General features: G+C 48.8%; 12 protein-coding genes across 12 annotated transcripts; 7 read left to right on the plus strand and 5 right to left on the minus strand.

The window, feature by feature from the left end:
• Positions 1 to 468: 468 nt before the first annotated feature.
• FOIG_14967 (cytochrome P450 oxidoreductase) lies at positions 469 to 1888 on the plus strand (the record flags this gene model as incomplete). Its single annotated transcript, XM_031216266.1, has 5 exons — positions 469 to 796; positions 846 to 1144; positions 1197 to 1369; positions 1417 to 1642; positions 1703 to 1888. 5 exons carry the CDS (start codon positions 469 to 471, stop codon positions 1886 to 1888), a joined length of 1212 nt encoding a protein of 403 aa, XP_031053948.1.
• Positions 1821 to 4331, minus strand: FOIG_14968 (uncharacterized protein; the record flags this gene model as incomplete). The annotated part of the gene is made up of 7 exons (XM_031216267.1): positions 1821 to 2471; positions 2526 to 3391; positions 3442 to 3758; positions 3806 to 3934; positions 3991 to 4046; positions 4102 to 4228; positions 4279 to 4331. The coding sequence occupies 7 exons, from the start codon at positions 4329 to 4331 to the stop codon at positions 1965 to 1967; spliced, it is 2055 nt and encodes a 684-aa protein (XP_031053949.1). The 3' UTR covers positions 1821 to 1964.
• A 1147-nt stretch (positions 4332 to 5478) lies between these two features.
• Positions 5479 to 5892, plus strand: FOIG_14969 (uncharacterized protein; the record flags this gene model as incomplete). The annotated part of the gene is made up of 1 exon (XM_031216268.1): positions 5479 to 5892. The coding sequence occupies one exon, from the start codon at positions 5479 to 5481 to the stop codon at positions 5890 to 5892; it is 414 nt and encodes a 137-aa protein (XP_031053950.1).
• Positions 5893 to 6899: 1007 nt separating this feature from the next.
• On the plus strand, positions 6900 to 8829 carry FOIG_14970 (uncharacterized protein; the record flags this gene model as incomplete). Its single annotated transcript, XM_031216269.1, has 6 exons — positions 6900 to 6968; positions 7015 to 7355; positions 7403 to 7525; positions 7573 to 8201; positions 8250 to 8649; positions 8703 to 8829. Exons 1-6 carry the CDS (start codon positions 6954 to 6956, stop codon positions 8827 to 8829), a joined length of 1635 nt encoding a protein of 544 aa, XP_031053951.1. The 5' UTR covers positions 6900 to 6953.
• Positions 8830 to 8962: 133 nt separating this feature from the next.
• Positions 8963 to 11631, minus strand: FOIG_14971 (uncharacterized protein). The gene is made up of 9 exons (XM_031216270.1): positions 11365 to 11631; positions 11249 to 11309; positions 10442 to 11192; positions 10362 to 10395; positions 10190 to 10310; positions 10111 to 10131; positions 9675 to 10054; positions 9449 to 9623; positions 8963 to 9400 (listed from the first exon to the last, which is right to left on the minus strand). Exons 1-9 carry the CDS (start codon positions 11510 to 11512, stop codon positions 9022 to 9024), a joined length of 2070 nt encoding a protein of 689 aa, XP_031053952.1. The 5' UTR covers positions 11513 to 11631; the 3' UTR covers positions 8963 to 9021.
• A 211-nt stretch (positions 11632 to 11842) lies between these two features.
• FOIG_14972 (salicylate hydroxylase) lies at positions 11843 to 13671 on the plus strand. The gene is made up of 6 exons (XM_031216271.1): positions 11843 to 11950; positions 12007 to 12147; positions 12205 to 12922; positions 12971 to 13019; positions 13079 to 13268; positions 13327 to 13671. The coding sequence occupies exons 1-6, from the start codon at positions 11936 to 11938 to the stop codon at positions 13522 to 13524; spliced, it is 1311 nt and encodes a 436-aa protein (XP_031053953.1). The 5' UTR covers positions 11843 to 11935; the 3' UTR covers positions 13525 to 13671.
• Positions 13672 to 13717: 46 nt separating this feature from the next.
• Positions 13718 to 15065, minus strand: FOIG_14973 (uncharacterized protein). The gene is made up of 3 exons (XM_031216272.1): positions 14765 to 15065; positions 14422 to 14714; positions 13718 to 14372 (listed from the first exon to the last, which is right to left on the minus strand). Exons 1-3 carry the CDS (start codon positions 14874 to 14876, stop codon positions 13827 to 13829), a joined length of 951 nt encoding a protein of 316 aa, XP_031053954.1. The 5' UTR covers positions 14877 to 15065; the 3' UTR covers positions 13718 to 13826.
• Positions 15066 to 15182: 117 nt separating this feature from the next.
• FOIG_14974 (uncharacterized protein) lies at positions 15183 to 16507 on the plus strand. Its single transcript, XM_031216273.1, has 2 exons — positions 15183 to 15593; positions 15649 to 16507. Exons 1-2 carry the CDS (start codon positions 15291 to 15293, stop codon positions 16399 to 16401), a joined length of 1056 nt encoding a protein of 351 aa, XP_031053955.1. The 5' UTR covers positions 15183 to 15290; the 3' UTR covers positions 16402 to 16507.
• A 156-nt stretch (positions 16508 to 16663) lies between these two features.
• Positions 16664 to 19228, minus strand: FOIG_14975 (uncharacterized protein; the record flags this gene model as incomplete). The annotated part of the gene is made up of 3 exons (XM_031216274.1): positions 16664 to 18548; positions 18599 to 19053; positions 19106 to 19228. 3 exons carry the CDS (start codon positions 19226 to 19228, stop codon positions 16664 to 16666), a joined length of 2463 nt encoding a protein of 820 aa, XP_031053956.1.
• A 473-nt stretch (positions 19229 to 19701) lies between these two features.
• Positions 19702 to 22350, minus strand: FOIG_14976 (uncharacterized protein; the record flags this gene model as incomplete). The annotated part of the gene is made up of 3 exons (XM_031216275.1): positions 21949 to 22350; positions 20629 to 21894; positions 19702 to 20579 (listed from the first exon to the last, which is right to left on the minus strand). Exons 1-3 carry the CDS (start codon positions 22226 to 22228, stop codon positions 19702 to 19704), a joined length of 2424 nt encoding a protein of 807 aa, XP_031053957.1. The 5' UTR covers positions 22229 to 22350.
• A 221-nt stretch (positions 22351 to 22571) lies between these two features.
• On the plus strand, positions 22572 to 24448 carry FOIG_14977 (uncharacterized protein). Its single transcript, XM_031216276.1, has 4 exons — positions 22572 to 22800; positions 22859 to 22925; positions 22976 to 23318; positions 23370 to 24448. Exons 1-4 carry the CDS (start codon positions 22647 to 22649, stop codon positions 24339 to 24341), a joined length of 1536 nt encoding a protein of 511 aa, XP_031053958.1. The 5' UTR covers positions 22572 to 22646; the 3' UTR covers positions 24342 to 24448.
• A 539-nt stretch (positions 24449 to 24987) lies between these two features.
• On the plus strand, positions 24988 to 27088 carry FOIG_14978 (uncharacterized protein; the record flags this gene model as incomplete). The annotated part of the gene is made up of 2 exons (XM_031216277.1): positions 24988 to 25505; positions 25564 to 27088. 2 exons carry the CDS (start codon positions 24988 to 24990, stop codon positions 27086 to 27088), a joined length of 2043 nt encoding a protein of 680 aa, XP_031053959.1.
• Between the last annotated feature and the right edge of the window lie 118 nt (positions 27089 to 27206).

Genomic DNA, 27206 nt, shown 5'->3' on the forward strand with positions numbered 1-27206 from the left:
TGGCATTCTCACAAGAACGCCCACAAAGCCGGAAGCGGCCCGGATCTGGTGGGTACGGAGAATAACAACAACGTCGCTAGATAGAAACAGTTTAGCGTCGAGATAAGGCCGTATCACAAGGTCAGATGCTGTGGGTACGGAAGCGGGCCGTGATCCCAACATGATGTGAGAAATCGTGATTGGCGCTTGTCTTATTGGCTCAATGGGAAGTGTACCAAGTGGAAGTTAGGAGCTATTGATGGATGGAGAGTGCGGAGTAAAAAATGGGTGTTGGGTCATGCTAGAGAGAAAGACGTATCATGCATGATAGTTAGAAGGGTATAAGGGCCGGACTAGAGGCTTGCATTCAGAGACGAATCTTATCATGCACGACAGGATAGTCTAGTTAACATCCAAGGTTAACCCCCGTTCTGGCAATTTATCACCAGACTTCTTCAATCCTAGGATCAGTTCTTATCTCAAACCACAATGAGTCGCTGGTTCAGTTTCGGTACAACGAAGGAGGTTGAGCCTCAAACTACCCGGGCATTGCCCGCGTCATGGTATCGCTCCTCGGCCATGTATGAACTGGAACGACGAGCCATCTTTTCCAAGAAATGGATAGCCGTATCACACCAGGCAAGATTCGCCGAAGTTGGTGATTTCCTGCGTATCACCCAGGCTGGCTTTACCTTCTTCTTGATCAAAGACCGTCAAGGCGAGATCAGGGCCCATCACAATGTCTGTCGACATCGGGCATTTCCGCTGGTAGAGCAAGATGCAGGACGAGTCAATATTCTATCTTGCAAGTATCATGGTAAGTAGATCACCCAACTCGTGTCTACGAAGATGTTGAAAGTTGTAAGGCTGGTCTTATGGACTCGATGGTAAATTGGCCAAGGCTCCAAAATACCAAGAGGTTCCATCATTCGACAAGTCAACCAACAATCTATACCCAATACATGTGCATATCGATAAGCTCGGATTCATCTGGGTCAATATGGACGCCAGTGCTACCCCCACTGTCGCTTGGGACGACGACTTTGCTGGCGTTGACACTCAACCACGTCTTCAGCCATTCGACATGGCGGCCTATCACTTCGACCATCAGTGGGAGATGATTGGGGACTACAACTGGAAGACCTTAGCAGATAATTACAACGAAGTGAGTCCTTTCAACCCTTCCCATTTAACTGGCGCTGAGACAATGATATCAGTGCTACCACTGTCCAACTGGACATCCCGCACTCAATGCCCTCACTGACCTGTCAAAATACTGGGTTGAGACATCTGGTGGTCATATACAGCACTTCAATGTCGACAAGCCCGATAAAGATGGCATGGGTATCTACAGTACTTTCTACTATCCCAATGCATCCATCACGATCTCGTAAGCAGATAAATACTCCTCGATTGCAACCAGTTCCTAATGTTTAGCCCTACCTTCTTCTACATCATGCGCTGCATCCCCATTTCCGCATCGCAAACTAAGATGGAATACGAAGTCTACAGAAGCAACAGTGCTTCAGACGAAGATTTTAATGAGATCAGCAACTGCTTCAAGCAAATCCTCAAAGAAGACAAGGATCTCTGCAATGCGGCGCAGAAAAACCTGAACGCTGGTATTTTTGTCAATGGCGAACTTCATCCTCGAGTAGAAAAGGTACGAGTCAGCCCTTGTATCTATACTTTCTTTGCTAATGAGATTGTCCTTTTTTATTAGGGCCCCCTGTTCTTCCAGGAAACTACGAGGAAACTCGTCATGGAACACCATCAGCAGGAAGGGCATGAAGGACATGAAGTCTGGCCAGCGGCACCGAAGAATGGGCAGTCAGGGAATGGACAGGACGATATTGACTTCTGCAATAAGTTAGAAGCATGTGCTGGGTCGGATAGTTCCATGTGGTGATATTAGGACCCAGTTACCAATTTTAATTAAACGCATATGACACCTGTACAGAGAATGTGATGCCTGCCTCAATACATCAAAGCATTGTGTTTCCCCACTCAAGGCTAAGCCACTCATCAATAGCCCTTCCAAAGTCGTGCACTTGCGGAAATATGTTATCCGGTTCCATAGCCGATCCAAACCCCTCCTGAATATTCTGTTGGAGAGATCCTAGCAATCCCGAAGCATCAGATGGAACACGGCCTCTTATAGGGTGGCTCATTTCACCCTCACCCGGAGCGTATAGTGGCGTGTCCTTTGGAACAGTCTTGTGCCCAATAATACCAGCTGATCCGACCAAATCATAGCCTTCGCCAGGTTCCTTACCGCCTCTTCCCGTGTCCTGGTGGGTCGATGCTAGGCCGCTGTAAACAGACTCATCGGCGCGTGCATCCGGCCTACCAGCTTGCTCATAAGACAGTATATCCCAGAGAAGTCTCGTATCGATGGTGAACTTTTGCTGTGTTGGTCTTCCCAGCCCAGGCTCTTCGCTGGCTAGAGGTACAACTTGTATGCTCTGTTGCAGCTTTCGTAGATTCTCATGCTTCAATAGTAGTTAGTGCTCCATCTTTTCCCCACACCGCTTCACAGTACTTACCATGACCGCGACAGCATGCCATGTCAGACCCATGCACCTCAAGAACTCAAGGCATTTCTCAAATCCAACCTGAGCTTTCTCTCGTAGAGTTAAGTCTTCAACGAAACTATGTTGCAGGTGAATGGTGGCAACTACCACAATAATATGAGCCAACGTTGGATCAGACACTCGATAATCCATTTTTTCCAATATTTCAAGATGATACATGATCCATCCGATGTGTCGAGTAATCGCATCAAAGGAGCTATTGACAAATGACTGAGGCATGGTATGTCGGAAGTTCCGTAGTCGCATTGACAAAAGAAATGGGTGATTGAGAATAACAGGAATGGAAGCATAGACGAACTGGGTGAACAGGTAGGGACCCCAATACCCTCTGTTTTGTTGCAAAGTTTCAGGTGTCTGCTTGTCGATTTGGTTGGCAGAGAACCGGTACTTGAGTGGTACACTACAATCGATCTCGAGGTGGCGATATGTAACCTGAGAGTAATCGGAACGCGGATTCCATGGGGGCAAGGTGTCCGAGAAAACGCGGCGGGAAGCGTAAACTCTGACTGCCCGCCAAACTTGAGCAAGAGGCATGGTATACTTCATGATCCCTCGATCCATATCGCATGGTACTGACTTCTCTGGCGGAAGCAACCATGCCGAGCACGCTGCTGTTCCGAGTGATGAGTCCTCTCCGTGTGACATGGCAGTGGGCCACACACTAGAGGAAACACTGCCCTGCAAGTGATGAAGCACGAATATACTTCGGATGCAGTTATTGAACTCGACAGCTTCGCTGAGAAAACTCCCTTTCGGAATGCCGCTCAGTAACTCAATCGCAGTACTGAGATATAGGCCTGCTTGGACAGTATTTCCTTCTGGTTCTAATCAGCCATGGCCAATACGTCATTGCTCTGTAATAGCATACCTGCATGTTCAAAAAGACTTAGTAGACATAGCGTTTGCAAGACGGAACAGTCGACCCGGCTACCGAAGACCTTGTTCATCGCGATTTCCCTCGAGGCTTGTGCCATGGCATGGAGACGTTGGCGATATTGTTGACTCAATAGCCTAGGAGGAAATCGGAGACATAATGCTTGTAGTACCAAGATCAACTCTGTCTCTCTACTCGGCAGTGACTCTGCAAATGTTTCGGCGTTGAAGAGGACCAAAGGTTGCCGATGGAGCCAGGATAGATAAAGAGAGGCTAGTTCATCACTTCTAGGCTCGACGAGTGATGATGGGCTGGAGTGCTCCGTCAGCTACATTCTAAGGATAGAAGACTTTCTTACCCCGACGCTTGTCTTGGGTCTACAATCTCACTAGTTTCTGCCATCTCATCCTGACCGACCATGGAACTCGGTGTATGTCCTCCTCCCTGCTGCGACGCTGAGCGCCGGCGTGAATCGTTGATCACTGGACTGAGGCTCATTCGTTAAAACATCATAATGCTATGACACTTAGAACTTTCACTTACTCGAGACGGTCGATAAACAAGTCCAATTTCTCTTCAAGGGTTTCCATGCGAAGCTCCTGCAAGCAACCAATATCAGCGATTGACAAATGGGCTTATCAGTTGTTAACGCACCAATGATCTATCCGAACGAACTCTTTGACCTTGGCCATCAGAGCCTGATTCATATACACAAATCTGACCGAGGCGTTCGCAGTACGAGCATATGGGCTTTTCTCCAGGGCACTTGGACTTCTTGCGACTGTGACCATTGTTAAAATTGAGACTACCTAGATGACATGAGAAACTAACCGACATGGCTCGCAAGCTTGCCGTGCGCGTTTGGTAGGTCGTGTGTCTTCCATTGTAACAGCAGCTAGTGAACATGATCTACAGATGATGAAAGTTTGGGGGACGCGGGGAATGTGTTATATATGAGCTAGTCAACTAACGGAGAACTAGGCGACTCGGTTATCGCTGGGATAGCTTATCTCTGAGCGATGGGTAACTCCGAACCAATCAACACTCAAGATTGGAGCCTACCCTAAGTTAGGTGGTCTCCCTTTATCAGAACACATAGGCCATTATTATGTCCCAGTGCAATAATTGACAGGGTAATGGAGATGAATTGTGTTATGTCTCTCTATATGACTCTGAGCCGACACTGTTCATCTGCTAGCCGTTGTACTGACCAACTGGTTTCTTACCTACTTGTTCAATCTGAGGCGCTATATGCTATGGTTTACGTGTTTTCTGAGTTGGGAAAATTAAAGTGTAGCAGTCTCCGTCAACTCTCAGACCAATGAGGGAGAAGATGACGTGGGTAGTTGGGAGCCGAAATGTTTAGCAAGCGTAAATTTACCGAGAAAACGTTGTCTGAGGTGTCAACGAGACGTATCGAAGCAGCTCATTTATCCTTCCAGCAGTCTTATAATTCTCCAATAGTCAAACGGAATATCCAATGATCTCGCCACAATTCTACGTACAAGCCCAAACCTTGCCAACGCTCTTAAGTACCTAGTCTTCTTTTGAAATCTGAGTCGACTTCATCTTAGATTCAGCCCATACTTTCAATCGGACTATAACTACAATGCGGAGATAGACATCGTTTCTCACTGCATTGAGATACCGTGGACAGAGACGAATCAGAACAACATCTACGACACATTACAGAAAGAGGATTCTGAGCTCGCGGACGCACGCGATGACCTAGCCCTGTCTTCCAGGAATGGCATAAGGATCGACGAGCTTACCATCTCGAACCTTGCCGACTCTATTGACCCCAAACTAATCAAATCGGAGGCTTGAAACAAGCTCATCCGTCTACCAACCTTGATCGACCTGAAAATTCTGGTTCAAAAAGACTTTGATTTCTTGGGTGAAAATACTTTTCATAACGAAATGCACGAGTTCTTCCAAGTCTTACCTTCACAATGGCTGTCGCCCAGCGTGGTTGAAAACTTACAAGTACTATCATTATTCTACTCCCATTACAGGGGATGGTTTCCCAGAATGTATCTTTCGCAGATTGGAGCGTCGCCATACCTGAAGGTTCTGGCTCTTGGGTCCTATATCTTCACTAATGAACGAGAGACTAACTGGATAGCGTCTCTGAAGAGAAGCAATAGGAGTGGTGGCCTGGAAGAGCTTTATCTTGACGACTGCCCGATCTTGCATAAAGCCGGACAATATGGGCCTCTGACAATAGGTGGATATCCAGTCCCAGGGACCGCTATGTACGGCGTAGGACAGAACAAGAACACATCCATTTTCGAGAACAGCATAAAGTGGCACCACGTGCTGTCAGGATGGAAAAATAGCATGAGAGGTCTTAAGAAATTTGTCATGGGAAGGAATGATTGGAGCTACGAATTCCTTACCACAAAGGCTATCCTGCAACAGGACGAGTACGCGGATATCGATTAAGAGAACGTAGAGTGGCTTTCCACCGACAATAGGCACAGAACCTTCGCATGTCCCGAACCAGAAAGCTTTGGTGAACGCCCCTGCAAGCCTTACCGACACGACCCTGAGGAACCGAAAGACTTTCGGCTGGATAAATATCTGCCTGGAGTAGGATTGGTATAAGAGCGATGGGCATGGATGCAATACACTGCATATAGCATTTGCCCGAGTTATAGCAGTTGGGTTGGAGCTAACGATATGAGAAGTTTTTCGAGCCGAGATGGACTGGACTGGACACAACAGGAAGAGGCGGTTGGGCTTGATGACGCTGCTTACGCATTGCTTATGGAGGGTATCCGAGATAGACTAAGATCTTAGAATGTGGGATGGCCGATCTGAGGATGCAACCTTAAAGGCTATTCTGAAAATGGACAGCCCCTTTCCATAGCATGGTTAGCATGTGAGTCCAGAGCGTTCTTGCAGCATCAGCCGCAGATGAGAAATTTACTTCCGAGGTTCCTGGCAAGTTGAACTTGTGCACTCATTACTGACAACAGCGAAGAGTTTATATGAGAACGCGACAGGGAATTATTTCATAGATAATTAAAGAACTTGGGATGGAATCCAAGTAGTAAAGCTCGCTTAGCATCAACAGTGACCAGATTGGCATGGTATGCCCTCACCTGAGTAACTAACTGCCGGCGCTAACTACTCCGCAAACTCTAATACCCCGCCATCTCCCCCGTAAACCATCTCATTCGGGTCCATCACGCCGATGGCAATTAGATTACCAGGAGATCCCCCTCATGAATCCCTGCTGGCCACTTGCCGATGAGCTGTACCGAGACCTTACGGGCGCTGGATCTCATAGCTTAATACAGATAAAGGAGGGAACTAACTAAATTAAGTCATCCGAGGTTTTTGGAGATGTTGGAGATGGAATCATCGAAGCTATGATGATGATAAGGACCTTGAAATGAGATTGGATAAATAGCGAGCGAAGGCATGTTGAGTATACTGGTAGATCAGAATATCGAGAATTACAAAACCGCACAAGCCTGAACACTTGCACCACCGCAAGAATGCCTACTCAAGAGGCCAGTAACCTCTATCATCTACAAAACTTCCTTCTAACTTCAACAGGCACGTGAAACCATCCAGGATGAACTTCACATCGAAGTCCTCCCTGGAACGGAGATCATGACAGACGTTGGCAAAGAACACTATGTCCGAGCCAAAGAGTCTGATCAAGTTCTCGTTCCCCAACCATCGCAAGATCCTCACGATCCCCTAAACTGGTCGCCTTTCTGGAAGTTCTCTGCCATATTTTGCGTTTCTACCATGACGTTCACTCAGGGATTTGCGCCTCTGGCTCTTGCGCCTATGTTTCCTGATTTGATTCGTGCTTATAACAGTACTCTTGAGGATGTTATTCAGTTTACAGGCGTTACTATCCTGATTCTGGGATTCAGCAACTTTTTCTGGTGAGTATCTAGTACTGAGGTGTAGATGCCATGACTGACTTTCGAAGGGCACCTATCTCTACCTCCTTCGGTCGTCGACCTGTATATATCGCTTCACAGGTGATCTGCCTCGCCTGTCACATCATTCGTGCCAAAGCATCCACCTACGGCATCTTCATGGGAGCCTGTGTGTAAGTTTACCGCCAAAAGTCTCCCGAAGTCTTGCTAACATCTTCAGTCTCAACGGAATCGGAGCTGGACCCTCTGAGATTCTTCAACCCGCCGTCATCGCCGATATCTTCTTCCTCCACGATCGCGGAACATGGAACGCGCTATACTGGGTTGTTTACATGGGCTCACTTATGATCGCGCCAATCATCGCTGGTCCAATGGCAGACCGCACGGGATGGCAGAACTTCTGGTGGCTCAATGTCGCTGTTACTGCTCTCTCCATCGTGCTCGGCATATTTGGGTTTCCTGAAACGAAGTGGGCACGCGTCGACTCGATTGAGGCTGAGCGTGGGGTTAATGAGATTATTGATACAACTCAGGACAAGCCGTCGCACTCCCATGCTGATGCTGAGAAGACTGTCGGTACACCTCAAGCCCAGGGTGAACCCTCTACAGACGCACATTTGGGCAAAGGAACACCTTCAAAGTTGCAGTGGCGACTGTTCCAACCCAACTCAGCGCCTCTCCAAAACATCCTTCTCGACATCTGGACTCCATGGAGACTCTTCGTCTATCCTATTGTTCTCTTTGCTTCCTTTGTGGTCAGCTGGAGTTGCAGTAACTTCTTGATTCTCAACCTTACCCAGTCTCAGGTGTTTGCAGCTCCTCCGTACAACATGAGCTCTCAGTCCATTGGTAAGTTTCTATAACAGCTCAGTCAGTAACATATACTAACCTTTCAAGGCTTCCTCAATTTCTCCATTCTTGTCGGCGCCTTGATCGGACTTGTCACAGCTGGTCCCTTCAGCGATTGGGTCTCTGCAAAAGCAACCACGCGAAACGGCGGTATCCGAGAACCAGAGATGCGCCTCCCTGCGATGATCCCCTACATCGTCATTATGATCTTCGGCAATGTGATCACCTCAATCGGATACGAAAGGCATTGGCCATGGCCAGTCATTGCCGTCCTTGGCTACTCATCTGCTGGCATCCAGGTTGCTGCCCTCCCAAGTATTGCCAGTACATACGCAGTGGATTGCTATAAGCCAGTCACTGGATCGCTTTTCGTTGCTATTACTGTCAATAAGAGTCTTTGGGGATATGGAATGGGCAAGTTCGTCACTCCATGGACTATCAAGTCAGGGTAAGTCATGATTTTGCGGTCTTCGAAATGTCCGTCACTAACAACTTCTGCAGATTCATTCCTGTCTTCATGACCAACATGGGACTCACTGTGCTCTGGTGCGGCTTGGGAGCGGTGTTCTACTTCTATGGAAAGACTTTCAGAAGATGGACCAAGGACAGCAATGTGCATGGGTTTTAAGTATAGACTGGGTTGTTTTCATTCGGTGATGGACTGTGCAATACGAGGTCAACTGTAACAAACCTTCGTCTACTCCAGTTCACTTCTGTCTTCGATGACATATGCAAATACTCATAGTTATTGCAAACAGTCACTCTAATTTGCTTACTATGCTCTCTGTCGTTCTCAATTAGACATAGTATTCTTCTTGAACTAATGAGGCATCGACATAAACAGGCTCGCAGCATCAAAGTCTATCGATGACATGTCGAGGTTCTGATCCAAGTCCCCATCCAGCAGATTCATAGGTCCCCAGTAGTGATTCAAGTACACCATTCCATCAGGCCAAGACGTCCCTGGATTTACAGCCGCTACAGCTTGAGATGATGACTTCTGTGTAGCCTTTTCCCTAGCTCCTTGTAGTAGCTTTGCCGCTTGTAGCGCAACGACGCACTCATCCATGATCATGAGGATCTCGATCGCCATATCGACTAGGCGAAGGAGTGGTTGCATTTCACTTTCAACTGCTTCTTGGGTCATGTATACCAGTATAATACTGGCAGCAAATACGGTATATGTTGTGTTGTAGAACCTGCACGTCCATCAGAAAATTGTACTTTTAATGCTTGATGCAACATACCATGTTCGGAAGAAGTCGCTGTGTTGGTAAGTCTGATAGATGGTCTCAATAGTTTGCTTTGCTGACTCAAGGCACTTTTGGATGCCGATTTTTGTGTCACTCATAGTCGCTCTCTCCTGTGCCGTTGACCTCAAGAGGAAGGATCCGAAGAGGAGGATTCTCAGGTTGTGATATCCTGCAACCATCATTAGTATTGCATTTCGGAATCGCTTCGGAGTACACTTACGCAAATTTAGTACAAGTCTTTGTCGCTTCACCCACTGAACATCCCTGACCCCTCTCAGGGACGGTACCTGAGTTGACGATCCCATTGGCCGTATAGCCTCGGGAAGCTTTTGTGTCCAGGCCTCTAGATCCCTCTCAATTTGACCAGCCATCGCCACCATCATCGGTATCGTCGTTTCGGGCAGGTAAATACTGAGGCAGATGTTCCTTGTGATTTTGGAGAAATGCACCATGTGCTCGATGATGGCGCAACAAGGATGTTCGGCCATCTCAGAATCCATCCCGGTTTCGCTTTGGCCGTTACTAATACGTGGGAATCGTCGATTGTGATAGAGGTCGGCTCCTAGAGTATCTGGTCGGCCCATTGCGAAAGACATTTCACTTCAACAATTTTAGGTTGGTGACAGCAAAAGAGTGGTAGGTCAAGAGATACTTACGTCTCCAAAGAGTAAAGACCCCTGTTGTAGGGCGTCAGCAACTCATTCATGCTAGGTCAAAGTAGAGGGATTGACATACCACCACGTCCGTGTCTCTGCTCTCAGTAAAGATGGCGGCTTCTTGCTATTGGGTCCCGGCTCACGATTGATGCCCATTGCCAAAGCAGTTCTTATGGCAAGGCCAACATACATGTATGACACTAATAGAGGTTAGTACATCTCAATCACAGACGTGACCATGGCTGACTGACAATGGGGATGCAGTTCGTTCTGACAGACTTTGGCCTGTAATCATCAGTTTCGTTCAGCTGAGAGTCACTACTTGACCTACCAGGATAAAATAGCACTGGACCATGTCAAGGTCAGTTACCATCCCCAGCCTGTTACAGCAATCCTTAGCTCGATCAAAGAACTTCCGGCTCCAGGCCAGATTGGTCATTCCATCGATAAGCTCGTCCTCTCTCGTCCCGACCAATGCACCGATCGAGAGGATGCTATAGTACAAAGCAACAAAACTCGTGATCCTCTTGTTTTCCGGTCCTTCACCCGCCCACAAGGACTCACAGCGTTGCACGAACGAAGTCTTGTCCAAGATCGGGTGAATGTAGTGAATCGCGGAGAAGAAGCCGTCTATAAAGTTGCGACATTGGAGGTACCAAGGTGAGTGATCAGACTCTTCAGTACTCCTTCTCCCTCGCTGCGTATCCTGGGATCCGCTTGCGTCGAAGTGAGGATTGTGCAACGACGAGAGAAGTGCACCAGCATCATCATCATCATTGTCTTCCTCACCAGTTCGCCGGACATGAGACAGAAGAGCAACGGATGAAGAGCTACCGTAGAATTCGACATCTCTCGTGTGAGTATTCATACCAGAGACCTCTTGTTCTCTCGTATGCCATGATGAAATGCTATTCGGTGTAGGGAAGGCCTCCATTACCGTTGGATGCTGAGCTATTGGTAAAGACGAGGCATTCATCACTATCCCTTCAGGACTATTGCTTGGCCCATCGGTCGCTGCCTTCTCATAGTTCTCCACAATGCTAGAGAGGCTCTTGACCTGCTCTTCCAATTGTCTTACATAGCTATGGTCGCACTAGTGAGCCAAGAGCAGAACTGAGATGCTGCAGGCAGATATTACCTTGATGTCATGCGCATGCGCGACATGTCCTGGCCTTTGTACACACATTCGACATTGCGGCCTTCAAACAGTCAGTCATAATATCTTATCTCGACATTTGAGCTTGAGATACTGACTTTGGCAATATGAACAGGGGTAAGATTCGTCGCACTTGTATTTCTTGGATCGACAAAGGTCGCACGCGCGGGCAGCTCTTGGCCGCCTGGGGCGCTGCGCTGCAGGTCTGTTCACCTGAGGAACCTGGGAATCTATTGATTCATCCATGTCAAGAGTATCAGCAGCACTAGGTTCTGAAAATATGCACAAGTCTTCGATATGGAGACCCCAGAATGTCGAAGCGTTGAGACCTGAGTGCGGAGACCCCAGATGGACGGAAATTTCGAACTTGGAGGCAAATCTGGGGTAACGCGAACGCGAAGCTGGGCGAAACCTGCGCTGGAGGTTTCATTGGCTGCGAAGGTTTCTGTCTAAACCGAACATGGCTAGCCTGGAGGCTCTCAAGCTGCGGAAAAGCCGGGCATGGCCAATGTGACCTCGGCTGTTCCGAGGGAGCTCCCAACTACCCTACATCCATCACGTTCCGAGTGTCAGTTTCATATATGTAGTAACGCGGCGAAGCCAGCTGCATGCTCTCCTAATTTCTCTTTTATCACGAGACCTATAGTTGATCATCATATCTCAATCAAAATGCCAAGTTCCACTGTAAGTCGACAGACCCTCTGACGTTTGTAACATTAGCTAATACTCCACGTTGACAGCAACCCAGTCAAGCGCATGATGATGCCAGCTTAAATGTAGTTGTTGTCGGCGCTGGTCTTGCGGGTCTTGCAGCAGCGATCTCCATTTCTCTTTCAGGACACAATGTCACAGTTTTAGAGTCGGCAAAAGAACTACTCGAGGTATACAACTCCGCAATTACACACTACTACCAAGACAAAGACTGATAAACCTTCCAGGTCGGTGCTGGTCTACAAGTCACCCCCAACTGCACACGCATCCTCCAAAAATGGGATCTCCCCGACAGACTGTGGCAATCGGCCGCTGAACCCACGTCGCTCGTCGTCCATCGCTACTCTGGCCGAACGCTCGCCATAGAACCCGACTTCCACAAGCATATCCGCAAGAAGTACGGCGCCCCATTCATCGATCTCCACCGCGTAGACCTCCAGCTTGCGCTCTACGACAAGGCCAAGGAACTGGGTGTCCAGTTTAAGCTCGGTGATAGAGTGCAGGACATTGACTTCAGCATTCCCGAGGTCAGCACCGAGGCTGGGGCTAGATACACCGGCGACTTGATCGTTGCAGCGGACGGACTCTGGTCTAAATGCCGTTCCAAGTTTCTTGGAAGCGAGGACAAGCCTATGCCCACTGGGGATCTAGCATACAGGGTTGTCCTGGACGCGAAGGATATCCACGATCCTGAGCTACGGGAATGGGTTGAGCACCCGACGGTACACTTCTGGATCGGTCCAGGTGCTCATGCTGTTGGGTATTCCATGCGTGGCGGACAGATGTACAACGTTGTACTTCTTGTTCCTGACGATCTTCCATCGGACGTTAGTCGACAGGCTGGATCAGTGGAGGAGATGCGAGAGTTGTTCAACGACTGGGATCCAATTCTGGCAAGATTTCTCAGTCAGGTCGATAAGGTCGACAAGTGGAAACTGATGCACAGTAAGTTACGCCTTGATGTCCGTATCCTCTGAGCTGACATGTTTGCAGGAGAAGAGCTTGATTCATGGATCAACGACGACTCAAATTTCGTCTTCGTGTAAGTAATTCTTTCTTGTCGCCGCCACACGAAACATCCTGCTGACATCTTGCTTCCAGTGGTGATGCCTGTCATCCGATGCTCCCATACCTAGCCCAAGGTGCCAACTCCGCCGTGGAAGACGGCGCAGTTCTGGGTTTGCTTCTAGGCCATGTCAAGTCGAAGCATCAACTACCAAAGGCCTTATCTATGTACGAAAGGTTACGCAAGTCTCGTGGAGAAGCCATCGTGAGAGAAACCTTCAAGCAGGTCCGTACCATCATCCAGAAACAGTGAAAGACACAACTAATTTTCTATTCTTTTGTAGCGGGAATCATTCCATATGCCTGATGGACCAGCTCAAGAGGCACGCGATGAAACCTTCCTGTCTCAGCTCGGCGCTGAGGAACTCAAAGGCCCGTTCCCAAGCAGGTGGACTTGCCCGCAGGTTCAGCCTTGGCTTTATGGGTATGATGCGTTTGAGGTCGTTGAAGATGCAGTGAAGCGTGATCCTTTCACAGAATAGCTTGTTAAGGCTATGTAGATTATTCAGAGTGTCTTATATTAGCAACCGTTTCTTTGCGACAGAAGTGGCTCTTTAAATGGGAGAGAACACAGAAAGATGGATTAAAGTGCGAACACCCGAAGAAGAACATAGTATGAACATCTGTCTTCATAAACGTCCTGTAACAGACTATATGCTTGGTTCACTAAAAGTTTTCACCATGTTGACAGGATATACTCATTGAGATACGATAAGCTTCGACTATCGAACAACAATCCAGCCAGTAAAGGGGCACTACTATTAAACAGTGAATTCACAATAAGCTACTTAATCAAAGACTCAAGGAAGTCAAAGCCTTGTCGCTGAAGATTCCAAGTAACAGATCCAACCTCCATCTTCGCCGCAAAAGTATGCTCCTCCCCAGGAACCTCCACCATACAGCAGTTAACACCGTTCTGCTTCAGCACATCAAAAAGCTTTCTACTCAGATGAATCGGCACTTTTGTATCTGCAGCACCATGGACTATAAAGGTTGGAGGAAACGAAGAATCAACGTTTAGTGCTGGGTCGACCTTGCTCCAGTCTTTTGAAGGGAAGATGGCATCGAGGACAGTGCCGTTCGCCAGTTGTGTCAGGGCATATGCTTGGCGGGGGTCGCTAAAGTCTGGAGGTCCAGTTGCCTGACCTTCGAGAGAGACACCTCCAGTGATGGGAACTGGGTCTTCGTCAAATACCTTGTTGATAAATGAGTCTTTGAGTCCTGGTGGTAGCTTCATGCCCTCAAGTCTTGTCGTCCAGAAGTCATCGGCAAAGTTGCTAGGGCCATACATATCGTAGATTCCTGCAACTGGACGAGGAACGCCAAAGCCCTATAAGCGTCAGTTACTTACAACGCGGATCTCGAGTCAGTTCGCTTACCAAACAAAGTGATAAATGCCCACCAGAAGAGGTACCGAAGGCAAACACATGGTCGAGATCCGGTACTAGTGTTGAGCTTGCTTTGCGTAAAGGTGTTTCGAGACCTCCGTCGTAAACCCAAGCTAGGAGATCTCGACAGTCTTGCATTGGACCTTCCAAGAGATTAACTTGGGGACAAAGGCGATGGTTTGGTGCCAAGACGATCCATCCTCTACTTAGGCAATCTGATACCTGGTCTTTGTTGACCATTTTGGAGGACCCGAGCATAAAAGCCCCTCCATGGATGTTAATTACTTAAAGGTAATTAGCATGGATACATAGACGGCAAGATGTTTTAACTTACGGACTGGACATTTTGTAGAGTCAGTCCCGACAGAAGGCAGGTAAACATCAACGTCAATCTCTTGTTCACCCGGCTGCTTGTAGACAGCTCGAAACGAAGTTGGAGGACTCATTTCCTATCACTACGGTGCAAAACAAGCTGTCACTCAATAAAGCGTGAGTAAAGATCTGTTGTCCATCAAGGGTATCTGTAAAAAGATCCCTACTCCCTTGGTTCCGATATGCCGCTGTAAATCAACGTTCCGGTGATGCCGTGGACCCCGTGTCGGAATTGCGGCTTTTCCGGACCTCCAAGTCGAGCTTCGTCAGCGGCCGAAGTTAGTTTGAGGGGTAGCGATGGAAAATCCGGGGAGGATGCGGGGTTCTCCAGCGCCTCCGTATCGTGATGTGGAGATCGGGAAGTGGGAGCTCAGAGGAGTAGAAGAGTAGAGGGCCCTGCCAGCCAACCTCACCAATCCATCAATACTTGGCAGTTTTCTCCAAGTAGTCATCAACAATTTTCGCGTTCACGCTATCCCTAATTCACCATGAGTGTTCCCCTACATACATCTCCTCCCAATGAGAGGACAAGCTACATGATCGACCAGCTCGAAGGAGAGCGCATTAGCATTCCTGGCAGCAAGGGTGTTTTCAGAATCCTCGCTTCATCAAAGCAGACTAATGGTGGCATGGCTGTGTTTACCAGTGGTGCCGTCTTAGCGGATGCCCCTGGCTTTCACTGGCATGAGGAAGCTCATGATGTCTTTCTGGTCACCAAGGGTTTCTTGAAGCTATGGAGTGGTGACAAGTGTCGAATCATGGGTCCTGGTGACTTTGCTTATATCCCTCCTGTAAGTTCTGAAACTTTGTCACATCGCTGTGTATTATCAACTAACAGGGGGTTAGCATGTTATCCATAATCCCCTCTTGCTGGGACCTCACACCGAGACCGTGGGTCTGGTAGCACCAGGTGACTGGGTTGACTTCTTTAGATATGTCGGCGAGACATACAATGGCATTCTTGTGCCGGAGACTGATGATCGCGACATCAAGTCAATGCTCATGCAGAAGATGATGGCGGCCAAGGACAGATTCGACGTTCATTTCAAGCGTGACTACCAGCCACCCGAGGTTGGCGAGTGGTTAGAGTCTGAGAACCAACTCGCTGGCCCTGGTGAAGCCTATTTCCTACGGGCCAATACTGGACCCAGATGGCTTCTGGGAGGTGTTATGTCAAGACCTTTCATTCTCGCGTCCCAATCCGGTGGAAAATTCTCAATGTCGAGTATTGAGTCGTCGAATGTATATGGGAAGTCACCTCTGAGCAAATGGCTCACCTTTGCCTCTATTGATCATTGTTTCATCGTTCAAGAAGGCCTTCTTAGGGTGAAGATCAAGTCTGGGGATAATAGTTCTTGGAATGAAGTCAGGGAGGGTCAGACGGTGGTCATTGCTGCAGGAGAGACTTTTACATTGGACTTTGGCAGTAAATATGTCCGTGTCTGGACCTTTGCCAATGGGAGAGGAATTGAGGAGGTGGTTCAGAATGCTGGATCTCCGGCTACGGGATTCGTGCTGCCTGACGACGTTGGAGACTGGGAAGAGTCCAAACTGCTGGAAGTATGTAAAGACCTTGGGGTGGAGGTTGCAGAACTATAGATAACTAGCATAACGGATGCATTAAATTTTCAATTTCATCTGAGCATTGCCTGAGTTGCGTTCTGGTATGTTAACATGAGCAGCGTCGCTCTCTGCTTGAATCGGCCGCGGGGAAGCATGCTATCAATATTACGTGTTCATGTTAGCATCACGACTGCTTATAGTAATTTCAGGGGTGAATCATTAGTGGTTTACAAAGATTTCATTAAGAAATAGTGAAGGATTAGTCTAATCAACGGACATTTATTAACTTCTATCTGGTCTAAATCATAAGAGTGGCACATTGGTCTCCAACCTCCACGCCATACTCGCCTTCGTCCACCGCCCAAGCATGCGAATCCTCACTCCAATGGCTGTTGAAAGTATCGACCTCAATCTGCACAAACACTTCTCTGGTCTCACCGGGCGATAGTTGAACCTTGGTGAATCCCTTCAGCTCCCGAGTTGGCCTCCAATCAGCTCCATTCTGAGGAGGGCAGATGTAGACCTGCACCACTTCTTTGCCAGCGATGCTGCCAGTATTCGTTACACTTACGCTGATTGTGAGAATTGAATGATTTGAGGAGGCGTCCAATCTGGCGTTGAGACCGTCGTACGAGAATGAAGTGTAAGACAATCCATGACCAAAGGGAAACTGCACTTGGTTCTCCGGCACCCGGCCTCGATATCCGATCTCCAAGCCCTCAGCATACTTGATGGTAAAGCCTCCACCCTCGTCCTTCTGAGCAGGGAAGTTTCCAAAACTGGGCCAGTCTTGTAGTGTCTTGAACCACGTCGCCGTCAACCTCCCACTAGGATTCACCTTTCCAGTCAAGATGTCAACCATAGCCTGAGGTCCTTCTTGACCAGGGAAGTGCATATTCACAACAGCATCAACATCATCAACGAAGCTACTGATGTCAATGGGGTTACCGCAGTGCAGAAGAACAGCTGTTTTCTTCGAAGCAGCAGCGACAGCCTTGATCATGGCAACTTGGTTGGCAGGAAGAGTGATCTCGTCCAGGTCAAACCCTTCAGACTCGTACTGTTCGCTACGACCGGCGTAAATGATGGTGATGTCAGATGTCTTCGCAACTTCGATGGCATCAAATATGGCCTGCTCTTCGGAGTATTCTTCCTCAAATGAAAGGGTAAGGCCATATGGAGTAGGTTCGCCAACAACAGATTCTCTGGATTGCATGGTGACAGAGATGTGGTATGACTTTCCTGCTTCCATCGGCAATTCTATTCGAGACTCAAGCTTGATCAGATTGAAGAGGAATTGCTCGGTTGTAATGTCTGGTGCACCGCCCTTGAGAACACATATGCCATCAACCTCAACCGTGAAAGAGCCCGAGTGCCGCACTGCAAGAGTATGTGTCCCGGTAGTCTCAGGGACAAGGTTGGTAGTCATCTTCACATGAGAGTCAGGTGTCTTGAGCCCCGGCTTTCCCTGGGCCATCAGATTGATAGCAGCGTCTTCCAAAGTCTCAACGAGAACTGGCTCATCTTGACCAGAGTTGTGGTAAGCCACCTCGATGCCCTTCTTGCCCTTGTCCGTCATCACTATCTCCGTTGGTACAGTCGGAATGATACGGCGCATACGAACACCGCTTGCATATGACACTGTATGCTCATTCGACAATGCTTCACGCAAGAGATCGAGTGGAACTTGGCGATATTGGGGGTTGCATGATGCACTGCCACCGCCAGTGAAGACAGCCTTCTTGGCGTACTCGCCAACAACGCCAATCCTCAAACCAGTAGCTGCTGGGAGCGGAAGTGTTTGGTTCTCATTCTTGAGAAGAACGATACCTTCTTGAGCCAGTTTGCGTGCAATGTCGTTGGTCTCCTGGATGATCTCCGATTTCTCCGGTCCTTCGCTCTGTGCCGCTTGTGTGCGGTTACGGAGGTCGAGAAGCCGTGAGACGCTGGCGTCAATAACCTCTTCGCTGATCTCACCAGACGTTACAGCTTTGATGAGCCTCTCGCCCCTAAAGACAGGAACGGGCATCTCAACATCAACGCCAGCCTTCATGGCCGCTACGGTAGAGCGAGTGCCGAACCAATCTGACATGACGATGCCTTTGTAGCCCCATTCCTTTCTAAGAATGTCCTCGATAAGAGTTTCACTGTCGCAGCAGAAAGCTCCATTGACCTTGTTGTATCTTCACAATATGTTAGCACTAGCATTATAAATGATATCAGTGGTACTCACGCTGTCATGACGCCAGCAGGGTTCGACTTTCTTAAGAGGAACGACCAAGCAGCGAGATAAATCTCCCTCAACGCCCTTCCATTCGGAGACTCATCAACATTATAATACCTTCTTTGAGTCTCAGAGTCATTGCAAACAAAGTGCTTCGCACAGGCTCCATAGCCTTTACTTTGGATACCATTCACAATAGCCGCAGCCATGAATCCCGAGAGTAGCGGATCTTCACTGAAGCACTCAAAGTTGCGTCCAGCGCGAGGATCTCTCTGGATGTTAATAGTCGGCCCGAGGATCATCTGCGCATGCTTGATCTTGGCTTGGCGAGTAAGCTCAGCGCCCATCTTCTCCAAGAGCTCTGTGTTCCATGTTGAGGCTATGCAGGCTGTGTTGGGAAAGCATGCTGTTGTCAGTGTACTGTTGAATTCACTGGGGCGTATTCCACTGATCGAATCAGCTGTCTAGCGAGGGTGTTAGTATTCACCAGGGTAGAATGAAGTTTGTGAACCTCACCTTGAGTGGTGCAATGCCCTTTTCAGGGATGCCTGCGATTGAGACGAAGTCATCTGGCGTACCAGACAGTAGCCTGACTTTTTCTTGCAGAGATAGAGTCTTGAGAGTAGCTTGGACATCCATAATTCCTAAACGCAATTGTCTTGACTGTGTATACCGTGTCCGGTGGTGGTGCTAAGAGTGTGTATATATGACTGCGCTTGTCTCTGGTGGCGCTTTTGCCACTCCGAGAAGCCAGGTCTAGACGTGTTCCACAGAAGGGTTGGGGGAGGCACTCATGCGTCCGCCCCATACTCGGGTTTTCCGGTCGTTATGATCCACAGCACTATTTTCAATCATGCGGAGCCGGATCTTGTGAGCTTGTTCCCTTTGCAGCGCAATTCGTGCGCTTGCTGGCAGTTGGATTAGCTGATACTCATGGGTTCGAAAGAGTATGCTTGTGAACGATGGTGATTGAAATGATACAGTTGGATGTACACTGAGGTCTGGAGACAGTGAACACTGAGTTGGTCAAGACGTTAAAACGTTTGTGGCGAATCAAATGGGATCAATATGAAAAAACGGTAGAAACATCTATCATCCTTGCTGTAACACTACTATAAACCGTACTTTGACAGCTTTACCGATACTTGTGTCCCAGAGCCTTGAATGACAGCATCATTCTCCAAAACCCAACTCTTCGGGGGCCTGACTACGGCTGTACTACCCTGAGGCACCACGATCTTGACACTGCCTTTGCCCCCCTCTTCATTGATATGCACTACAACGGAGAGATGGCCTTGGGGTGTCTCAAGTGAATATCTCACCTCTTCCAAACCTGCAAGAACAGGCTCGACGCCAATTCTCTTCCAGCCCGCCTCAAGAGGATAAACACCAGCAAGATATCTTGGTAGCAGAAAGACTGGCCACGAAGACCATCCATGAGCCAGCGATACGTCATGATTAAAAGGTGAACCGTCAGTCTTCATAGCTTCCCAGTGAGCACCAGAGTAGTTTGGACTATCTTGGTCTGCCATGACGCCCCATACCTGGGATAATAGCTCTCTTGCCTTGATGCCTTCATTCTTGGCCAAGAGGGCTTCTAGTGCAAACCCAGATGCGTAGGGACTAGTCAAAGCAAATTTATCCCATTTATCAAGACCGCGGAATGCGAATGGTAAGGATTCACTGGCTGGAAAAATGCCTTCTACCACATTTGGATGATCTGTGGATACACCCAAGGTGGCTGCGTAGGCGTTGACGTCTTGGAAGACTCCATCAGGGTCTAGAGACAGAGCAGGTCGCATGGTGCCTTGCTCGTTATTCCAGAGCATATGGATCAACGCCTGCTTTAGATTCACTGCTTGATGGGAATACTCAGACGCAGTCTTGCTGTCCGGAGACATTGATGCCATGGCGTTCAGGGCATCCAAATATGCAAGGTTCACACCCGTTGAAACACCGAAAACAGGCCCGCCCATTGGGAACCACGTCACTGTTCACTGTTAGTAAATGAAAAAGCAACATGCCGGAATAGAACATACTTGAGAGATACGGCGGTGCTTGCACCAACCCATCAGAGTTCAAGAACCCCTTGGTAAACTCCATCTGTCGTTGAAGTTGGCCGTATGACTTCTTCACGAGATACCAATCGCCCGAGTGCAGCCAGTAGTCCTTGATTGAGACTACCAGTAGCAGTGCATATGTCAGAGAGTAGTGGCCATAGTATGGCGGATCATCTGCACCATCGTGCTCTGGAGCCTGGATAGGACACAGGTTGCCAAGATACCCGTCCTTGGTCTGATGACTGAGCAGAAGCTGGATCGTTCCTTTCCATACCTCGAAGTCAGCAGTGGAGTATGCAATCGACCGACCGGTGACAAAGGCATCACCGCCAAAAGAAGCTCTGTCTCGTTTCGCACCGTCGATGATACATGCGAGTTTGTTGGTTCCGACCTGAAAGTCGCCGTATGTCCGCTCAGCTTCATCATGCAACAGTGAGTTCTCGTAGAGATCTAGGCCACCGAGATCCGTGACTGATAGATCGCGGTAGAGCGCAACCCAAGCAGGTGGTCCACCAAACGCCACAGATCCGGTATTAACAAGGCTGTTTCCAAGCATCGCCTTCACATAGATGTCTCTTACAGTAGCAACCTCATGGCCTTCAATAGTGACTGTAACGTGATCTTCGACTGCGACTGTCTCGATGGTCAACCATCCCGATAGGTCCAGAGTCTCTGGCAGCTGCCATGACCCTTTCTCGAACGAGGGCAGGATGCATGACTTGTTGGACAGTCCCTCAACAGCCGTCAACGTTCTGCTCCTGGTATCCAAGCAGAATATCAGGCCGTTGGTGATCATCCGGACTGCCCAGCTCGCGCCATGATCTTCAATCTTGGTCTTGAATCTGACTTTGTAATCCAACCATCTCGTGCCATGGCGACAAGGAGCCCAATGGCTTCCGTAAACACGAGTGCCCTCATCAGTAACGTCCCAGGCTGGAACAGTCTCTTCAGGAGAAACGGTGCACAAGTCAACGGTTCGAACACCATCTCTCCAGATGCGATTGATGGTTTCGTCAGAACAGTGGAAGTTGGCTTTCACTGGAGCATCAGGGCGCACAGCTTGGAAGCCGACCTTGGAGAAGACGATGCTCGTGTTTGAGTCGATCAAGGTAATCTTTTGATACCTCTGGGATGCTTGAGTGAATCGAGGCTTCACAGTTTGAGTATCATTGGTGACAGTGGCGTGGTGTTGGCAGACTCGATAGCTGTCCATCGCGTTGGAGAATAAGAAGAATGGGCCATCGCCTGTAACAGTTAGCATTGGCTCACTAGTAGCTACGTAGCGGAAAGTAACTGTACCATTCTCATTGTCAATTCCCTGTATAGTCTCGCTGTAGGTGACCTGGAACGCGACTTGTTGCTGTCCTTCGGGCGCTGACGTAGACGCAATGGTGAAGACGGGGAAACCGCCCTCACAGCGACCGTAGTCAAAGATGACTTCAGCCTTGTCGTCGAAGTCACCATTGCTCAAGGTAAAAGACCATATTTCGTTCCCGTTTATCACATTTTCCGAAGTTCGCAAGATTCGTTTTGGGGTGACGAACTTTGGTGTATTTCGGGTCTCCCGTGAATTCTCCATGTTGGCTCGCCGGACAAGGATTCTGATATCGCTGCAAGTTTATCCAGGGCGCACAATTGCTTGATAGAGGTCACCTTAAGCTTAATAAAAGCTTAAACAAGAAAAGTCTGCGTGTTTCATTCGGTTTGTGATACAGCGAGTGTTCACAATTACCCCGATGACCGACCATAATCGGGACATCCTAGTCCACCCCGGAAAACCCGACCTGTCTCCAGATCGCGGGGACCCCGCACGAGAAGAGCCCAGACCTCACTAAGGGCAATCTCAGATGCGAAATCTCCAACCAGGTTACATCCCCAGTTGGCCGTATTAAAGGGGCGCTTCAGTCCACGGTTTTTCGTATTCTCATCTCAACATCCACAAACTCTACAGTGGACAATTCAACATCACCACTTCTTTCTTTTCTCTTACTGTCAAGATGACACAGCAAGATTTTGACAATGATGCGAGGCTTGAGAAGGCTGAGGTTGCTCATGCTGAGGATGCTGTTGCTGTGAGGGATCATGAGATGACGACTTGGGAATGCGCGAAGAAGAACCCAAAGGCCATTCTTTGGGCTCTTTATGCAAACCGTGAGTTTATAGCAACTGTTGAGAATGTCGGTGGATGAGTACTGACTTGGCGAAACAGTGGGAGCTACTCTTGTTGGCTACGAGAACCTTGCTCTGGCCGTCTGTCTCGCTCTCCCAGCTTTCCAGTAAGTTCAATCTCTATTACCATCCATCGATCATACTAACACGAGTATAGGATGAAGTTCGCCAGCCTCGTCGACGGCAACCTCATCATCCCAGCATACTGGCAATCCCTCTGGAACGCCACCTACAACATCATGCAGCTCTTCGGTTCCCTCTCCGCCGGCTTCGTCCAAGACAAACTCGGCCGACGCGCCGTCTTCCTCGCAGGCATAATCATCGTTTCTTGTGGTATCACTCTGGCTTATCTGGCTGAAACACCTGCTCAGTTCATGGGGGCAAAGATCATCTCTGGTTTTGCCGTTGGTGCGTTCCAGTCTACCACGCAGACTTATGTCTCTGAGGTTACGCCGCTGCCTTTGCGTGGTATTGCGTTGTCTCTCAACATTCTTATGATGGTATGTCCCCGTTGACTGGCAGCTTGGGTGACTGTGCTAACGTATCTCCAGAACGTCGGTTTCCTCATCGCCATCTCCACAACCTACGCTCGCGTCACGATCATGAACGAATCCGCATTCCGAGTCGTATTCGCCGCTGCATGGGTCTTCCCCGGAATCCTCGCCCTCGGTCTCCCATTCCTTCCCGAGTCTCCATACTATCTCATCATGAAGAACAAGCGCGATCTTGCTCTGAAGCACCTCGCCAAACTCTGTTCCAAAGATGAAGATCTCGATGCTCGTATCCGACACATGGAAGAGACTGTCGAAGCTGAGCGCCTGATATCTTCTGAGAAAGCTTCGTTCCTAGAGTGCTTCAAGGGTAGCAATTGGCGCCGTACAAGGATTATTCTGATCTGCATGTACATGCCCCAGATTGTTGGTTCGAGCTTGTCATCCAACGCTCCGTACTTTCTCAGCCAGACCGGTTTGAGTAGTGGCTTGATCATCAAGATTATGCAGATCGGTCTTGGTGTTTCTATCCTGTCCTCATTGGTCAACATCTACATGATGACTCTCTTTCGACATCGACCATTGATGTTCGTCGGCATGACCATCTGCGCTCTCATCTATCTGATCATGGGCGTTGCAGCTGCCTGTCCCCAGTCCGAGAAGACTCTGTTGGCTATCGGTATCGTGATGCAATTCCTCTCTCTTGCTTACGGTCCAGCCATTGGTTCCAGTCTCGCTGTGGCTGGTGAAGTGTCTGCTTCCAGGCTGCGAGCCAAATCTCAAGGTATCGCTTTCGGATTCCAGGCCATCACCAGCACTGTTTGGGTTACTGTGCTGCCGTACATGTTCAACAAGGATGAAGGTAATATGGGCGGTCATATCGGTTGGGTCTTCCTTGGTATGACACTGTTGATGATGCTGGCTGTCTACTTTGATGTTCCAGGTACTAAGGGCAGGACATTCCATGAGCTCGATATCATGTTTGAGAAGAAGATTCCTGCTCGTCATTTCGAGCATTACAAGAGCGATTGATAGGACAGGCGGGATAGGTTATCCTTGGCAGAGTTTTACTTTCTACGTGCAGTATAGCAAGACTTCACCATGAAGCTCAATTGACTATAAACACATTCCACTATCAATTTTCAACTTTCTAGGGGCTCATGCACGCGATAATGATATTTGATGCCCTTCTATGGGGCTCTTTAACCTACGTACAGATCACTTGACTGGCTATCCTTGGTGGCGACGGAGCTCATGGATTGAAGCCTATAGTGCTTAAATTGTATTTCACCTTTGAAAAAGAGCCGATTAGGATTCTGAGGTTGCATTGCATGTAATCACTGCGATGCGATTCGTTCAGTGGCTACGAGGCTACTTCGTTTAACGCCATGAGCAAGTTTGCGCATCTTTCGACCCTCTTAGCATGGGCATCAGTAAATTGGGCCTTGGCATTGAAGATGGCTTGACTAGATGAGTTGATTTGCGCATAAACTCTTCAACTCTCTGGTGATATTGAATGCTTTGTTGCTTTTGCTAACTGTAAGCGATCTATTGGCGGCATGTCGCCTCGCAGTGATAGGCATGCAACGCCAGCTCACCCCTACAAGAGTTTTCGCTTCCCGTATTTTTCGCAAGTTCAAGTTGCACTGCCATCTTCGACCTATTGACAGTTACCAAGATGAGAATTCTTCTAGTAGCTCTGCTGTCATTGCTGGCGAGCAGTGCCAATGCCTACAAGACAGGCCTCATGGGCTATGGCCAGTCGTGGTATGATCCTCCCTGCGCCTACGCCTGTCGGGCCGTAATCGGCAACGCACCTCTTGACTGTCCATCAATGGCCCACGGTAGCATGGGCACAAGCGAACACCCACATGGCGGCTCACCACTAGCGCCCTGCATCGCAACCAACAGCGACTTTCTACGCACTCTTGCATACTGCCTCAACACTCGCTGCGCAGATGTCTCACCCTCGAAACTTGAATCATACTGGGCTGGCCAAGCTACTGGGGAAAAGTCTGTGTCTGCTAAATGGACCTATGGTGCTGTGCTTGCGAATGTGACAGCGCCTCCGAAGAGGACGTATATCGCGGGCGATACGCTGAACTACACGGCGCTCATCGCAGATGCTGATTATCAGTATCAGTATGACTTCAATGTCTTCTTTGACTGGGAGGAGGCTGTTCAATCCACCTACGTGTAAGTCTGATCATTGTATGCCCAGTCTATGGCGTCGACTTATGACATAAACCCTTAGGATCATTTTGATCTCAATTGGTGTAGCAACACCAGTCTTCTTCTCGGCTCTTGGCTACCTTCCCTTCATGAACCGAGCCATAGATGAGATCAGACCATATCTCATCTACCCATCAACCTTTCGAGGCTACAACGTACGCCATCTTCCGTACCTTCTTGGTAACGCGCCAACGATCGGTCAAGGGCTTTGGATCGCCATGTTTGTCATCCTCAATATCATCCTCGGCGCTGTCTCGTACAAGAACTTCGCATACCCCCATCCCTGGGGCTTCACCAAGTCAGCCGAGCTACTAGCATACGTCGGCTATCGAACAGGCCATATCTCGTTTGCCCTGCTACCACTCACCGTGCTGTTCTCTTCGCGCAACAATATCCTTTTATGGATCACCGATTGGCCGTTCTCGACCTTTCTGGTCCTTCACCGCTGGGTAGCTCGCCTTTGCGTCCTTCATGCGATCGTTCACTCCATCACCCTCCTCGCCGCTTACATCAGCCTCGGGACGTACTACACGGACGTACACAACCCTTATTGGATCTGGGGTATTGTTGGAACACTATGTCTAGTAGTCCTTCTGGTCCAGAGCGTTCTTTGGTTCCGCCGTGCTTCATATGAAGTATTCCTCATCCTACATATTGTCCTCGCCGTTTTTGTTATCGTTGGCTGTTGGTACCATATCTACTTCTGGAAGCCATTCTCTGGAGTTTACGAATTGTGGATATACATGGTATGCGCCGTATGGTTCTTTGATCGGCTCTTTCGCGTGCTACGCGTTGCGAAGAACAGCGTCCGCCGAGCCAGTGTCGTCGAGCTGTCTGATGAAATCGTCCGCCTAGATATCTCTGGTGTCAGATGGCTATCCACCCCAGGTCACCATGCCTACATCTACTTCCCTACACTGCAGCCCTTTCGCCCGTGGCAGAATCATCCTTTCTCAATCACCAATACTGCCTTACTACAGGAGGCGTTTGCAGCAGAATTGTCGCATTCGGGTGACGTCGAGATGAGCCAAAAGATCCCTCAAGTTGCCATAGCACAGAGCTTTAAAGGCACTGATAGCATTTCCCTCTACATAAAAAAGCACAGTGGCACAACGCGTCTATTACGAAAACGCCCAAGCCTTCCTGTGCTGCTTGAGGGGCCTTATCGCGGTAACCTTGGTCGTGATGTGCTCAAGTGCGACAGAGTACTCCTCATTGGTGGTGGAATTGGTATAACTGGTCTCCTCTCCTGGACCCGAGCACATATGAACGTGAAGCTGGCGTGGAGTCTGAAGGAGTCGTCCAGGCCACTTTTGCAAGATCTCGAGCCAGCACTAAGCGAGGTGGCAGATAAGGTCGTGTTGGTTGCTGAACGTTTGGATGTTAAAGCGCTTCTACACCAGGAGGTTGGGGCAGGATGGAAGAGAATCGGTGTTATTGTTTGCGGTCCAGCTGGCCTTTGCGATGATACTCGTGCAGCTGTGGTGAGCCTTGGAAAGACGGGCGGGGCGGTATTTGAGTTAGAAGTTGACACCTTCAGGTGGTGAGCCCAACAAGCTATACTCTATGGACGTCGTATTCTCAGGTCTAAAAGGGTCTGATGGTGTGTGTTTCATTGACTTCATAATTTCTGACCAGTTCAAGCGTCCCTGATCAGTATAACTA

Source organism: Fusarium odoratissimum (genome assembly GCF_000260195.1).
Source record: "Fusarium odoratissimum NRRL 54006 unplaced genomic scaffold supercont1.46, whole genome shotgun sequence".
NCBI classification, from domain to species: Eukaryota; Fungi; Ascomycota; class Sordariomycetes; order Hypocreales; family Nectriaceae; genus Fusarium; species Fusarium odoratissimum.

Bases quoted from the DNA above. Each gene is read 5' to 3' on its own strand.
- FOIG_14971 (XM_031216270.1), bottom strand. From the start codon at position 11,512: ATGGATGAATCAATAGATTCCCAGGTTCCTCAGGTGAACAGACCTGCA. The intron at 10,311-10,361 runs GTCAGTCAGCCA...AACCTCTATTAG, and splicing joins GAACGAACTGCATCCCCATT to TGTCATACATGTATGTTGGC. The intron at 10,132-10,189 runs GTATGTCAATCC...GCCCTACAACAG, and splicing joins GCAGAGACACGGACGTGGTG to GGGTCTTTACTCTTTGGAGA.
- FOIG_14972 (XM_031216271.1), top strand. The intron at 12,148-12,204 runs GTATACAACTCC...TAAACCTTCCAG, and splicing joins CGGCAAAAGAACTACTCGAG to GTCGGTGCTGGTCTACAAGT. The intron at 12,923-12,970 runs GTAAGTTACGCC...ACATGTTTGCAG, and splicing joins CAAGTGGAAACTGATGCACA to GAGAAGAGCTTGATTCATGG.
- FOIG_14973 (XM_031216272.1), bottom strand. From the start codon at position 14,876: ATGAGTCCTCCAACTTCGTTTCGAGCTGTCTACAAGCAGCCGGGTGAA. The intron at 14,715-14,764 runs GTAAGTTAAAAC...ATTACCTTTAAG, and splicing joins CTCTACAAAATGTCCAGTCC to TAATTAACATCCATGGAGGG. The intron at 14,373-14,421 runs GTAAGCGAACTG...TGACGCTTATAG, and splicing joins GGCATTTATCACTTTGTTTG to GGCTTTGGCGTTCCTCGTCC.
- FOIG_14974 (XM_031216273.1), top strand. From the start codon at position 15,291: ATGAGTGTTCCCCTACATACATCTCCTCCCAATGAGAGGACAAGCTAC. The intron at 15,594-15,648 runs GTAAGTTCTGAA...ACAGGGGGTTAG, and splicing joins ACTTTGCTTATATCCCTCCT to CATGTTATCCATAATCCCCT.
- FOIG_14977 (XM_031216276.1), top strand. From the start codon at position 22,647: ATGACACAGCAAGATTTTGACAATGATGCGAGGCTTGAGAAGGCTGAG. The intron at 22,801-22,858 runs GTGAGTTTATAG...TTGGCGAAACAG, and splicing joins TTGGGCTCTTTATGCAAACC to TGGGAGCTACTCTTGTTGGC. The intron at 22,926-22,975 runs GTAAGTTCAATC...ACACGAGTATAG, and splicing joins CTCGCTCTCCCAGCTTTCCA to GATGAAGTTCGCCAGCCTCG.